Source organism: Chiloscyllium punctatum, chromosome 2 (genome assembly GCF_047496795.1).
Source record: "Chiloscyllium punctatum isolate Juve2018m chromosome 2, sChiPun1.3, whole genome shotgun sequence".
Lineage (NCBI taxonomy): Eukaryota > Metazoa > Chordata > Chondrichthyes > Orectolobiformes > Hemiscylliidae > Chiloscyllium > Chiloscyllium punctatum.
In genome coordinates, this window is record NC_092740.1 from 92,833,283 (window position 1) to 92,847,239 (window position 13,957).

At 40.1% G+C, this 13,957-nt stretch overlaps 1 protein-coding gene across 1 annotated transcript in view; it reads left to right on the forward strand.

Moving 5' to 3' along the window:
- The first annotated feature begins 242 nt into the window (after nt 1-242).
- Nucleotides 243-13,957, forward strand: part of ntrk2a (neurotrophic tyrosine kinase, receptor, type 2a) — a 257,804-nt gene continuing 244,089 nt past the window's right edge. Inside the window, exon 1 of the mRNA XM_072585809.1 lies at nt 243-908. Coding sequence (XP_072441910.1) covers nt 688-908 — 221 coding nt within the window. The 5' untranslated portion in view covers nt 243-687. The remainder of the gene's footprint in view (nt 909-13,957) is intronic.

Below are 13,957 nucleotides of genomic sequence, written 5' to 3' on the forward strand. Positions count from 1 at the left end.
GGGGGGGGGGGGGGGGTGCTCAAAAAAAATCTCTCCTTCATCCCCTTTCGTGCGTCAGCCGCACGTCATGTACAGCAGCTTCCCGAATTGGATGTTAAAAAATCGAATAGTTGACTGAGGTGGCGGGTGGTTTGGGAAAGGGGGAGGGAGGCTGGGGGCGGAGAGGATTAAAGAATCCCGGACAGAGCCCCCCTTGGCAGCATCAGGCATTTTGGGGGGGTGGGGGTGGGGTGGGGGGGACGTTGGTGGTAAGGACTAACTGAGTGAGTGAGTGACCACTGCGGCAGGAAGAATGCCCCAGTGCCAAGAGAACACCCTCTCTCTCCACCTCTCCCGGAACCTCACATAGTGGACGCGGTTCCCACAGCGCAGCAGCGGCTCCCTCTGTACCGCGACCAACATTTCGGATTGCCCCCCTCCGTTAGTTGACAGACAGAGAAAGCCCCTTGACAGGGATTTACAAACGGAAGACATCGTTTTAAAGACCTTGTTTGTCTATGTATGCAGCAGATCACAGTCACTGAGACCGCGCTGCTCTCTCTTCACAATCTACGGATTATTCCAGATTGACAGCGAATACAAAGCCACACTCTGCTGGTCGGATCTGCGCCTCTTGTTTTTTGTTTAATTATTATTCTGTTGGGGAGTCGCTCCCGATCTGGAGTGTGGAGCTGAGGCGAGCTGACGATGGCTTCTTTATCTCCGAGGTGTTGCTGCCCTAGCCTCAGGAAGACTGTAGCCAGTCTGCTGTTAGCGCTGCTCGGCACGATGCTGGCCTTCAGCAGCTTGGTTCTCGCCTGCCCTGCTTCCTGCAGATGTAGCGGCTCCAGGATCACCTGCACTGAACCCGGCATCGTGGCTTTCCCGGTGCTGCCGTCCGCAGCTGAGATGGAGAACATCACAGAAATGTGAGTACCGACTGGGCAGGCCGGTCAGTAGCAATAAACACGGGCAATCTCAGTTAGTTGTTTGATTGAGCTGTTTTGAAATTAGCCGGCTAACACCATCAGAATAATTCATCTCTCACTGTAGGATGAACCGTTAGATCAAAACAAACCAATCCAAACAACTCCGTTTCGCATTCTCCCCAAGTCCTTTTTTTAAAAAAAAAATCGAGAAACAGGTACCAATAGCGAGAATCCCTTTAGGAATTTACTTCACAAGCCGAATCCAACTTCCCTTTGGCAAATACACGGTTCCGCTTTATTTCAAGCCCAAGTATTTGTCGCCTTGAGCAGTCAAGGTTCCCCGATACTCAATCGAACCTGCAAATGTTCCGACTGAAAACAGAGGCTGATTGTGGACAACCTTCCAATCATTTTTACACCGAGCTCTCATTAGACTCGACTTTAGTTAATTTTGTTAAGATAATCATATTTGTCTTCGCTGGTATCTAAAAGAAGATCATGTCACACCTGAACATGAAGAATCACGGCATGTCTCGATAACAGTGTTGCTTATTTGGAAATGAATGGTTCATGGTTGGAGATTACCGTCTGCTCACTCTAGCCAGCTTTTAAAATGCATCTTAGGTTTGATGGTTCGAGTCGACATTGAGTATGTTTTGTTACTCGCCATCTACTCTTACAGCCCGATCACCTTTTTATCCAGAAAATCTTTATAACTCTTAGGGGACCAAAGTACTTGTTGCACTGAAACAAAAACTTCATATCATGTTTATCCTGCCTTTCATTTCTGTTTGTGTCTTTCTGAATTATATCATGATTCGAATGGTATTAACTGCCTGAGATCTCCCATTTCCCCTTGAGCGACAGCAGTTTGGTTGATTTTGCTTTCCAAGTTTCCGGTGGAAGGAGAAGACGTGTTGTTTGTTTATGTACTTTATTGAAATTGAAAACTTTTCAAACTGACCTCCGAATCTGCGGAAAGGAATGATTCACTCTGTCTTCTGAGAAAGAGGTGACTTTAACTGGCGCCGTTTTCATCCGGGAACTGCATTCGGGTTTTCTGCTCACGGAGCTGACAGATTCCCATCCGATCAAAGTTTCCCCGCATCCTCCTCCTCCATTGCCTTCCCTCCATTGTCCATCTTCTCTCCTTCTCCTACATCCAGACCATCTTCCCTTCCATGCCTTCACCGTCCATGCCCCCCCCCCCACTCCCCAGCCTCTCCCCGCCTGCCACCATCTCCCACCCTCCCTCCAAATCCCTGTCCCTCCATAATCTGTGCCCACATCATCCTCCCTCTTCCCTCCACACCCTCCAATATCCAATACCAATCTTCTTTCCCAACGCCCTGTCTCCCTCCAGCCTTTGTCGTTCCCCTCTCCCCTCTGTTCTCTGAACTTTGTTCGGGTTATACTCTCTATCTCTTCACTCGGCCCCACTCTGTTGCTCTTCTCTTCGTTCGTCGACACTCCATCAATCCGCAGTCCTTCCCTTCTTCAGTCCTTCACACTATTTACATTCACTCCCTCTCTTTGCACTTTTCCGCCCTTCACATTCTATCCATCTATTCTATCTTCCTCCACATTTTCTCCCCTCCCCACTTTGTCATTCCAGTCTCATTCAACATCCTTTCCCTCCACACTCAATACACTACGTATTGTTTCACTAAGCTCAGCATTCACGCCCTTCTCGCTGTCTCTCCATACTTCCTCCATCTCCTCTTCCTCCATACTCTTCCCCCCCCCCCCCTCCCCCATCATCACTGTTTCCAACACATTCTGTCCCTCCAGACTCTCTCTATCCACAAAGTTCCTACCCGATTCCGTTCCTCTACACTCTCCCTCCACAATCTCCCCCTCCATCCTGGCATGGTTCAGTTTGAGCCTGAGTAACACAGGTTTGACTCAGAGTCAGAGACTGAGCTCACAGCCAGGACTGCACATGATTATTGGAGCGTTGCTGCAGCCCACCCGGGATAATGTGTGCAAACTGGCTCCTCTCAGTGTCTCCTTGTTGCACAAAAAACCCTCTAAAACATATCATGCCAACATATCTTTGCAGTGAATAAACAGAAGCAATCGCAGATAATTTGCATAGATAGATTTTAATCTGTCATTTTAATATATTATTTAGTGACAAGAAATCCTTTAAAACCCATCTCTCGAGACGGTGTTGGGCCCAACAAAATTCGAGTTCAGCCGATTGTGGCCACGGGGACCGAGAACTCCAAAGTAAATCCCATGGTCCCGGCTTTCACTTTTACTGCTGGATTAATATCGATTCTTCAGAATTAGCTTAAAGTACAGATAACCCTCTGTCGTCAAATCCTCAAGCTGCACTTTTCAGTTCATCAGGTGCCGAGATTGGATTATATTAATAAGTGTGAAGGCATTTCCCTGGTTAACAACATTCATGTTCGTGTCTTTACTTTGTGGGCAAACATTTTTGGCACTACCTAAAACAGTGAGGGATCCATCCAGAGTTTGAGGTGACCACAAGAATATCACAGACTACTTGCAAATGATGTAAACGGCCAGTTGCACTGAACGAATATTCGTAGACTAAGGGCAAAATATCCGTGTTACCACAATTCAAAGTCAGTCTTGTTTCCGATAAGCAAGCACCAGCTCAGAAAGCAGCGAGGCATTTTGGCACGGAGAACTCATTCAGTGACTAGTTAAATTGTGAATTCACTCCTCCCATTTAATCTGCAGAGGAAACATTATCTCTGGCAGATCCCCAAAGATAATCAAATAAACTCCAGAATATTCATTCATCTTTAGAGCTCTATCATGCAACCTGGCCTTCACAGCCCATGGACAGAATTCTCTGTTAGCCAGTCCCCAAAACAATTCCATGAAAATTATTCCATTTATACCTGCACCTGTCCCATTCAAATGTTTACTTGCATCTTTCTAAAAAAGCAGGATAAAAATCAAGATTAGAAATGAAATTAGACACTCATCAATACTGTAATTAGAAATAATAGTTTTTCAGTGTATGGAACACAAGATAAGACATTACTGAAATGAATCACTAGCCCACTACCTGATAGTGCAGAAAACAATAAAAAGCTTTTGAAAATGATTTGATTTAAAAAATCATATTTTCATGGAGATAATTTTAAAACTCTCCAATATTATTAATTTAACCTGCGGTAATTCCAATTTAAAATAGTATTTTGAGTAACATAAAGTGGGATTCTGAAAAATGCCAAGTTATCACAAAGTTATATATACCTGTGGTAAAGTTTGGAACACATAAGAACAGCAAAATATTTATTCCCACAGAACTCAGGACTCTTCATAAGTTTATGTTTACATATGGGGCCAAGCTGGATGTGCAAATAACTAAATGAAAATCAATATTACTCTGGGTTAAGATACTGTGCACAAAACTAGTCCTTGGCTTTGAGAAAAAAAAGCTGTGCTTATACATTGTTATAAATAGTATTTGGTAAATGTAAATGTTACCCTCATTGATTGTGTCACCTTTTGAATAGGTGTTGAAACACTTCTAGAATGAAGGTCATCTAAAACTGCAAAATAACCAATGCTGCTTGTGGTGACCATGCTCAGTGTCTTGCAAGAAACTCAACATTTTAAAGAAGGCTCAGTTACTGAGTGGGTGACTATTAATCACAAGATAAGTGATGAAAAATATCAATCTGCTTATAAGACAGTTGAAATGTTTTAACAGATAGTCGGCCAAATGAAAGCCTCACAACTAATGATTGGATAATAATTATTAGTTTCATTAAACCACTTTCCCTACATTGCAGGATTGATACTTCTGTCAACCTTTTAATTTTGAAATGTAATGTTGCTGCAATTAATTAGCAAAAACAAAGATCAAATTAATATACTGAAAGTGCACCATGGCTGTCAACTTCCTGATTGTTCTGAAAATAGCCAGTTCCAGAATTAGAGAACTGCATTAAAGCAAACCACCACAAGCTGTGAATTTACATGTATGTATTTTCAAAATAATGCTGATAAATTTGTACCTTTTGAAAATGCACTAATTTTGTATTGTTTAGTTCACCCTTTTATCCTTAGCTCATGGTTTAAGTATCCAAATGTTCTATTTTTTTTTCAATTGGCAGCATTCCACAATCTTGAGCGTCGAGATTTAAATTATTAAAGAAGTATTGTGCTGCATTTTCTGATTTGGATTTGCTCAAGTTTCAATCTAAGACACAGTGAGACAGGGAGTTTATTCAGTCTTCCATCCAGCTAAGCTTTACAAATTGACTGGGGGAAGACCAGTGAAAATAGAAAACTGCAAGTGAGTGAGCATCAATACAAGAATACCTTTGTGAATTTGAAAGAGAATCAGTGAGATGCACATGAAATATCAGGAAAAGAAACACAGAAAAGAGTGGCTACTCTTGTAGAGAGTGGAGAAAGTGCGAGACATAATGACATCCAATGAGGAAACGTTATCATAGAGAACAGAGAAAGAATGAACAATGCAGTTTATGAAGGTGTAGAAGAAAATACATTGACTGACAGAGAAAATAACAAGATAGGAAACAAAGTTTATATTGTTCAGGGAAGAAAAGAAGGGCTGGATATATAAGTAAAAGAAAGATATTGTACATGGATTAAGAAAAGAAAGATAATACAGTAATAAAATTCTGAATAAAATGCATTTAAAACTGATAGGACTATTGTATGCTAAAGAATAATGAACAAGCTCTCAAAGACATTGTTTAAATGGAAAGACATTGCCATCTAAACACATTAAGAAAAAGATGCAATGGCTGTACTGAATGTATACCATATACTCATGGAAAACTGCTCTGAGACATTATCCTATGTTGAGAAATCTAATGTTTTGCTAAAGGGAAAGTGATGGAAGAGGAAAAGAAAGAAAACTGAAAAAATGATGAAATAAATGGGATTGAAAGAGAAGACGGAACTATTCAGACAGACATCCAGATGTTATAATGAAATAAAATGTAAAAGAATCAAGGTAACAAGCAGGATAGAATTAGAGTGAGAGAGATTATGTAATCAATTATATTATGAGGAATGTAAACATTCAGGCAAGATTGAAAAGAATAAAGCAGTAATGTGAGTGACAAGGAGGATAGGTGTAACTATTAAATGTACTTGTTAACAAAATTATGGCCATTGCTGTGATTTGTTGAATCCAGTCAAGTAAATAACAGAGAAGAGATTTTGTAAAAGATTCTTCAAATTTATTACAACTCAAAGTGGCGACATGTTGTGAGAGACTTAGCTGTATCTTAATCATGACACTGAAATAATGTTTTTGTGTATAATATAATCTTAACTAGTGGCAACAACAAGTCATGCAGGAAAAAATGGAGAGTGGGGTAGGGTGGGGGGGGGGGGGGGGGTGCAAAGGTGGTGAAATCCCCTGCAATTTTGTTTATGCATATAACACACATAAATAGAATAATTGACTAAATAACTATCTGTCGTGACTTTTGGCTGATAAATGTTTCATATTTTATGGTGCTTGATCTATAAACCAAAAAAGAGATTCATTACATTTGTTATATTCTATTCTGACGCAGAGAAGGAATTCCCCTCTTAAAACACGTGATGAACCAGTCAAATTACAATGTTTCCAATGACAGGATATTTTGTAATTCAGTTGAGGTTATTTAAAGCTTAAGTGTTCTAGTCAGCCATTTTATTAATTTTGGTCAATATATTATTGCTGAAAGTAAAATGAGGAGAGGAATCCTGATGGAGTTTGGTAACTCATCAGAGAAACATAAGTGAAGACAACCCATTTTGTGCAATGGAATGATAACAAACAGCTTCTGCTATTTTCATGTCAAGATTTTTATTTTAACCAAATTTAGAATAGTCGGAACATAACCAAAGAGATTGTGGAAAACATCAAAACTTCTCTGTGGATATGTATAGAATGAAATTAGCAGCACTTTGGTTGTAGACTACAGTAGTAATGTACCTCAAGCTTGACTCAGAGGAACACTGCCTACTGTATGAGCATGAAATTGTAGTTTCCTGTGTTTTCTCTCTGTGTGACCTTATCATTGACCATGAGAGTTCCACTGACATTGGCTAAGCCATTCCTCAGAACTGTGGAATTCACAGCACAAAAGAGGGCCATTTAACCCATCATACTTGTGCTGGCTCTTATGCAGTTGATTAATGTCGAATCTACAAAAATTGTGATTGGTGAAAAGAAATTTTAAATGTAATTTGCAGACAAGATAAGAATTGTTGTTCTACAGGTGAAATGAAAATGATTGAATTTTGTTTCTTTAGAGACCTTAGTACCTTTATTTCACTGATCACCAATTATTTATGGTATTGTCATTAAAGTAAAATAATGATTGAACCCTAAAGGTAAGTAAAATTGTCAAAGTATAGGAGTATGATAAGAAAGTGCAGCTGGAGGATTAAAGCTGACCTTCTGAACATGGAACATAATGCAAAGTAATGATTCAGAAAGCACATTTATCATCGTGTTTAAGAAATGAAAAGGAAAATATATATACCTTTGTGTCTTTGGTTGAACTGAAACGACAACTACTGGCATTTAACTTTGATGTTCAGCTCACAGTTGAGAGTTGTACACTCAGTCATCTTTATCTGCTGATTGGCCACCCACAGATCCACATATTTGCAAAGTTGGCCCCAGACCCTATCTTTTTCTTATTGGCTTGTCCGGTCTGATCCTGTCGTCCTTCGGTGGTACATAGCAGACTTAATTAGGAGTGGTATCCTCAATTCTTGTTAGCTGCGGTGGGTCCATGCCCCTATCCTCTTGAAGAAATCGAGGATTTGGTATACTATAGACTGACATTTGCCTGATTCATTTCAAGGGGTTGCAACTGCAGAGCTTTATATGTTCTTTGACATTTACACAGAGCTGTACACTCCTAGGAACCAATTATTACTGTTACAAGAGCACAGATGTGACTATATTCTCCATAACTATTTTAGAAATTCTTATAATGTGCATAAAGTTTCCTGATGGCTCTATAGATCATCAAGGCACCTTTAAAACCTATAGTGTTGTACCAGATTGGAATGATGCTGGACATGCTCTGAACAGGAAACAAAAAGGAATGGTATCTTGGATGGGGACACGTTCAGGTCTGACACTTGAATCTTGAATGGTATTTATTGTGTCCATGTGTGGCTTCAGATCAAAGCAAAAGAACAGTTTAGCTGTTGCTTTTTTTTAATTGAAAATATTATTAATCAAGGAATGAAATATTATTTTTGTAGTATTGATCATAATTAGTCAGGTTTTATGGTCGCTGAATTGGTTTACTGTCTGAGGCAAGGCATAGTTGAGTGAAAAATGTGCGTGCCAGTTCTTGAAGTGGTGGAGGCTGGTCCAATTGCAACATTTAAAAGGCATTTGGATGGATATATGAATAGGAAGGGTTTGGAGGGCTATGAGCCGGGTACTGGCAGGTGGTACTAGATTTGGTTGGGATATCTGGTCGGCAGAGACAGGTTGGACTGAAGGGTCTGTTTCCATGCTGTTCATCTCTATGACTCTATGTTGCAAAGGTGCAGTTGTGCTTGACTTTGACTGCGTGTTGAAAGCCACAAATACCAATTGTAGTAATGGGTCAATTATAGGTTAATTACTGTTGCTGAGGTAAGTTTGCAGATTGGTAGGTGCTTATATTTCCCTGCTATGGGTTCTTCAGGTTGACCTACCTCTGAGGCAGGAGACCTAGGTTAGAAGTCTCACCTGATCCAAAAGTGTGTAATAATAACATTGAACAAGTTTATTAGAAAATGTCTATATTTTCCAGCTCCTGATCAGCAAGAAATTGCTACCCTACCAGGAGAGTAGCACAGCAAAACTTGCTGAACCTGTAACCAAAAGGTTGATGGATTGAAACTATCCTGTAAGACTTTTCCAGTGCAGTGGCGGTGTTCACCCATTTGTCCCAAAGGTGTTTGGTAACATGTCCAAACAGGTGGACAGAAATGTCATTTAAAAACACTCTCCTTCTTTCTATCACTTGAAATACAATGGATTCAAAAATATATGTACAAATAGATAAATGGAATATCCCCATGAATCACACTAAATGGTTACACAAGAATGATAAAGTCATAACTAGGTTATGGTGATCCTCATGTGTAATGATTGGTGAATATCTCCAATATGTCAAGTACATTGGTAGCCAAGTAAATGGTTGAAGCTGTTGTCCCATTTTGTCTTTGTATTTTGATGTTACATTAATGAATATAACAGATGGTCAGAGTTTATGAATTGTGAAATATAAAATTGTTTGGTAAAGGATAATTAATTTTAAATCGTTGACAAGGCTATATTGCTTACTTCTCACAGAATTGACTTTTCATGCCTTCCTACAATCATGAAGAGTTTGTATACGAGGTGGTAATAGTGACTTCATGTCAATCTGACTGTGACTTATTCAGTTTTGGCTCGCTTTGTTCTCTGAGGATGTGTAAGGAGCTGGCCAACTTGATGTATTTGTTGTCACAGCTAGTCAGGTTGCTGTCAGGATGTTGCCAAAGGAAGAAGCCAAACCATTAAATTTAAATAGAGAAAAAGAACAATTGCGTGATTTACTGAACTTTATGTTTGATTATTGGCTGGGTTTGAATTCAATAGGTCCCAGACATTGCACTGGAGCTATTTATCAGCTGTTTCTTTCAAAGCAAGCGTTTGTTTGGAAGATTGAGGGGTGGTGTTCAGTCTGGATAGTTTTCATAGTTAGGGTGAAAAGAAAATATAATGCAGTGAAGTTACTTATGGTTACGCATAGTAATTTCTTATTATTTACTATTATAATGCCATCTTAATTTAACAATTATTGTAAAATATAGACATTTGATCCTGTTATCACTTGCTTATTCTCGTAGTTAACTTGGAACTTAAAACCTAAGACATGAAGTAGGGTATTGCTATTCTTCCACATACAAGGCAGATCTCACAATTGGAAAGAGTAGCAGCAGAATTTAAATGAAACTAAATTACATTGCTCACTACCAATGCAAGCTATGAATTTTATTGAAATATGCAATAGTAGGAAGAGCTAGGTGACATCCATGACTGAGCCTGAGAGTGTGAAGTCAAATTTATGTAGGACAAAAAAAGTAAAACCCACAAGTGTAACAGGGCAATTACACAGAAGTCTAACATAGCAATTCCTTAGTGCACCCATTCCCTGTAGAAGTAATGCATGTGCCAAGAAAGTGCAAAGCTAAGGGTCTGAGGGTTCATTTTAGCTAAACATCAATCTCCTTAAGCTCATGTGATAATTGAATGTTTTTGGTTGCCAAGCAAGTGGTTGTGTAGAATTGTAAAGTTAGGTTCAGAGGAGTAAAATGATTGACAGACATGACAACTAAGTGTAACGTAGAGAATAATATTTGGAAATGACTCAATAAATAGGTTAATTCTAGGATTCACATCACTTTGTGAAATGTATACAGTCCAAATCAGTTCTAGGAAAGATCAAATCCAAATTTAGAGGAAGAGTAGAACAAATTGATTGGCCTTCAAGCCTGCTCCACCATTGAAAATGATCAATGGCTGATCATCCAACTCAGGACAGGACAAGAGCAGGATATCTTGCTGCAATTATACAGGGCGTTGGTGAGGTGACGCCTAGAATATCATGTGCAGTTTTGGAGTTCTTTTCTGAGGAAGGATGTTCTTGCTAAAGGGGGAGTGCAGCAAAGGTTTACCAAATTGATTCTTGGGATGGCAGGATTGATGTAGGAGGAGAGATTGAGTCAGTGAATAGGATTCTATTCACTGGAATTTAGAAGAATGAGGGGGTTGTCATAGAAACTTACAAAATTCTAACAAGACGAGATAGATTAGATGCAGGAAGAATCTAATCCTGATGGTGGGGGAGTCTAGAACCAGGGGTCATGGTTTAAGTATAAGAGGTAAAACATTTAGGACTGAGATGTGGAGAAATTGTGTCATGCAGAGAGTGATGAGTCTGTGAAATTCACTGCTACAGAAGATATTTGAGGCCAAAACATGATGTGTTTGCAAGATTGTGATGGATAAAGCTCTTGTGGCTAAAGGGATCGAAGGATATGGGGGGAGGATGGGATTAGGATGTTGAGCTCAATGGTTAGCCATGACTATATTGAATGGAAGAGCTGGTTCACTGGGTCGAGTGGCCTACTCCTGCTCCTATCTATGGTTTAGTACCCTGTCCCCCTTAGCCTTTGATCTACATAGGCCTAAGAACAATTTCAAACTCCTTCTTGAAAACATTCATAGTTGTGGCTTCAACCACTTTATGTGGCAGAGAATTTCACATGCTCACCACTCCCTGGGTGAATAAATTCCTCCCCACCTCAGTCCTAAATCGACTGTCCTGTATCCTTAAAGTGTGACACCTGGTTCTGGACTCTCCCATCATCAAGAACATCCTTCCTGTTGTCATCCCATCTAGTCCTGGTAGAATTTTATAGGTTTCTATGAGACACAACCCATCATTCATCGACACTCCAATGAATATAGTCCTAACCGATCCATTCTCTCTTCATTGGTCAAATGCAGCTTTGATATCAGTCACTTACACCATCTGTCTGGACTTCAGTTTTTTTGACCATGTTTAGACCAAAGGCTGTAATGAGGTCAGGAGCCAAGTGGCCCTGGGAGAACACAAACTGAGTTTAGGTGAGCAGGTTATTGCTAAGCAAGTGTTGTTTGATAGGACTGTTGATGGCATTGTCCATCATATTATGCTGAGAGTATGCTGATGGATTGGTAATTGGTTGGGTTGGATTTGTGTGGGAAGTTTACCATGTTGTCAGGTAGATGCCAGTGTTGTAGCTCTATTGGAGCAGCTTGGCTTAGGGCATGTCAAGTTCTGGAGGAAATACCTTGAGTACGATTTCTGGAATATCATCAGGGCCCATAATCTTTGTAGCATTCAGTACATCCACTGTTTCTTGATATTATATGTAGTGAATCGAATTAGCTAAAGACTAGCACCTATGATGCTTTATACATCTGTATACATCGTGTTTGTTTGAAACCTACACCATTTAGCACAGTGGTAGTGTCACACAACATGATGGCAAAGACGGGACTTTGCCTCCACTAGTACTGTGCGGTGGTCACTGTTACCAATTCTATCATAGACGGATACATTTTGGCAGCCAGATTAGTAAGGATGAGATCAAGTATGTCTTTCCCTCTTATTGGTTTCCTCACCACATGCCGCAGACTCAGTCTAGCAGCTATGTCATTTAGGGCTCAACTAGCTCAATCAGTAGTGGTGCTGCTGAACCAGTCTAGTTGATGGACATTGAAGTCCTCACTCAGAGTACATTCTGTGCCCTTCCGTGCTTCTGCTAAGTGTTGTTCAACATGGTGGAATACTGATTCATCAGCTGAAGGAGAATGGTATGTGGCAATCAGCACAAGGTTCCCTTGCCCATATTTGCCATGAGACTCCATGGTGTCCAGGGTAAATGACTCCCAGGGTAACTCCCTATCAACTACAAACCACCATGCTGCCATCTCTAGTGGGTTTGTCCTGCTGGTGGGACAGGATGTACCTGGAGACTGTAATGATGGTTTCTGGGACATTGCAAAGTATGATTCTGAGTTTGACTATGTCAGCATAGGAGATAATTAAAGGTCAACTACACAGCTCTAGGTCTGGAGTAACATATAGGCCTGACCAGGTAAGAATGGTAGATTTCCTTCCCTAAAGGGAATTAATGAACCAGATGGTTTTTTTTCGATGATCCAAGGTTCCGTGGTCATCATTAGACTTCTAATTCCAGATTTTAAAAAAAATATGATTTCCAGTATGCTGTGGTCAAATTTGAACTCTGGTCCTCAGAGTATTACCTGGCTTTCTGGATTACGAGTCCAGTGACAATACCATTACATAATGGCCTCCCCTTAATTACTTGTGAGTAATTGTTTACAAATCGGAATATGGATGATAATCAAAGTTTGTAATTTGATTGCTAAATTTAAAATACCTATGAATATGAGCAATGTGTATGATTATTGTGACTATGATTATCTGCATCAGCAAATAGTTTAATATATAATATAAATAGTTAGCATTGAGTATGCCACTGTGTAAGCAACACGTGGTGAAGAAGGGAAATGGTATGTTGGCCTTCATAGCAAGATGGTTCGAGTACATGAGCAGAGATGTCTTGCTCCAATTGTACAGGGTGTTGGCAACACCACACCTGGAGTTTGTGTACAACTTTGGTTTCTTCATCTGAGAAAGGATGTTCTGGCCATGGAAGGACTGTAATCAAGATTTACCAAACTGATTCTTGGGATGGCAGGACTGACATCGAGAGAGAGACTGAGTTGGTTAGGAAGACTTTAGAAGAATGAGGTGGGCTCTCACAGAAACCTGTGGAATTCTAACTGGGCGAGACAGCGTAAACATAGGAAAGGTATTCCTGATGTCCTGGGAGTACAGAACCAGGGACCTAAGGTTATGGTCTAAGGCCATTTAGGACTACGATAAAGATAATTTTTTTCTTCACACACAGCCTGTGGCATTCTCTGTCACAGAAAGTAGTTAAGGCCAAAACATTGACTGTTGTCAAGAAGGAGTTAGAAGTAGTTCTTAGGCTTAAAAAGATCACAGGGTATGGGTTGAAAGCTGGAACAGGATACTGAGTTTGATCATCAACCATGTCATATTGAATCAGGAAACAGGATCAAAGTGCTGGATGGCCTACTCTTGCTCCTTTTTTTTTATGTTTCTATTCATTCAGGTGCCTTTACTAACCTGAAAATGAAACTTGAGTGATATGCTACAGTTAACTGAATCACAAGGTTCCTGCTGGACAGTCAGGCAATTAGTCAGTTCCTCCAATTTTCTTCCTTCGTTTGGTGAAGGTGCTCAGGCTAATTCAGACTTGACTGAAGTTTGTCTTATCCAGCAATACTCTTTATTAGTGCTTGTTCTTCATTTGCTAACCTAGATATGGAATGTCTTATCTATGTTCATTTCATCTCACCACTCTTCTGATGCTGTCCTGGCCATTCTGTCTTCCCTCAATCTCCATAAATGTCATTTCTTGCAACT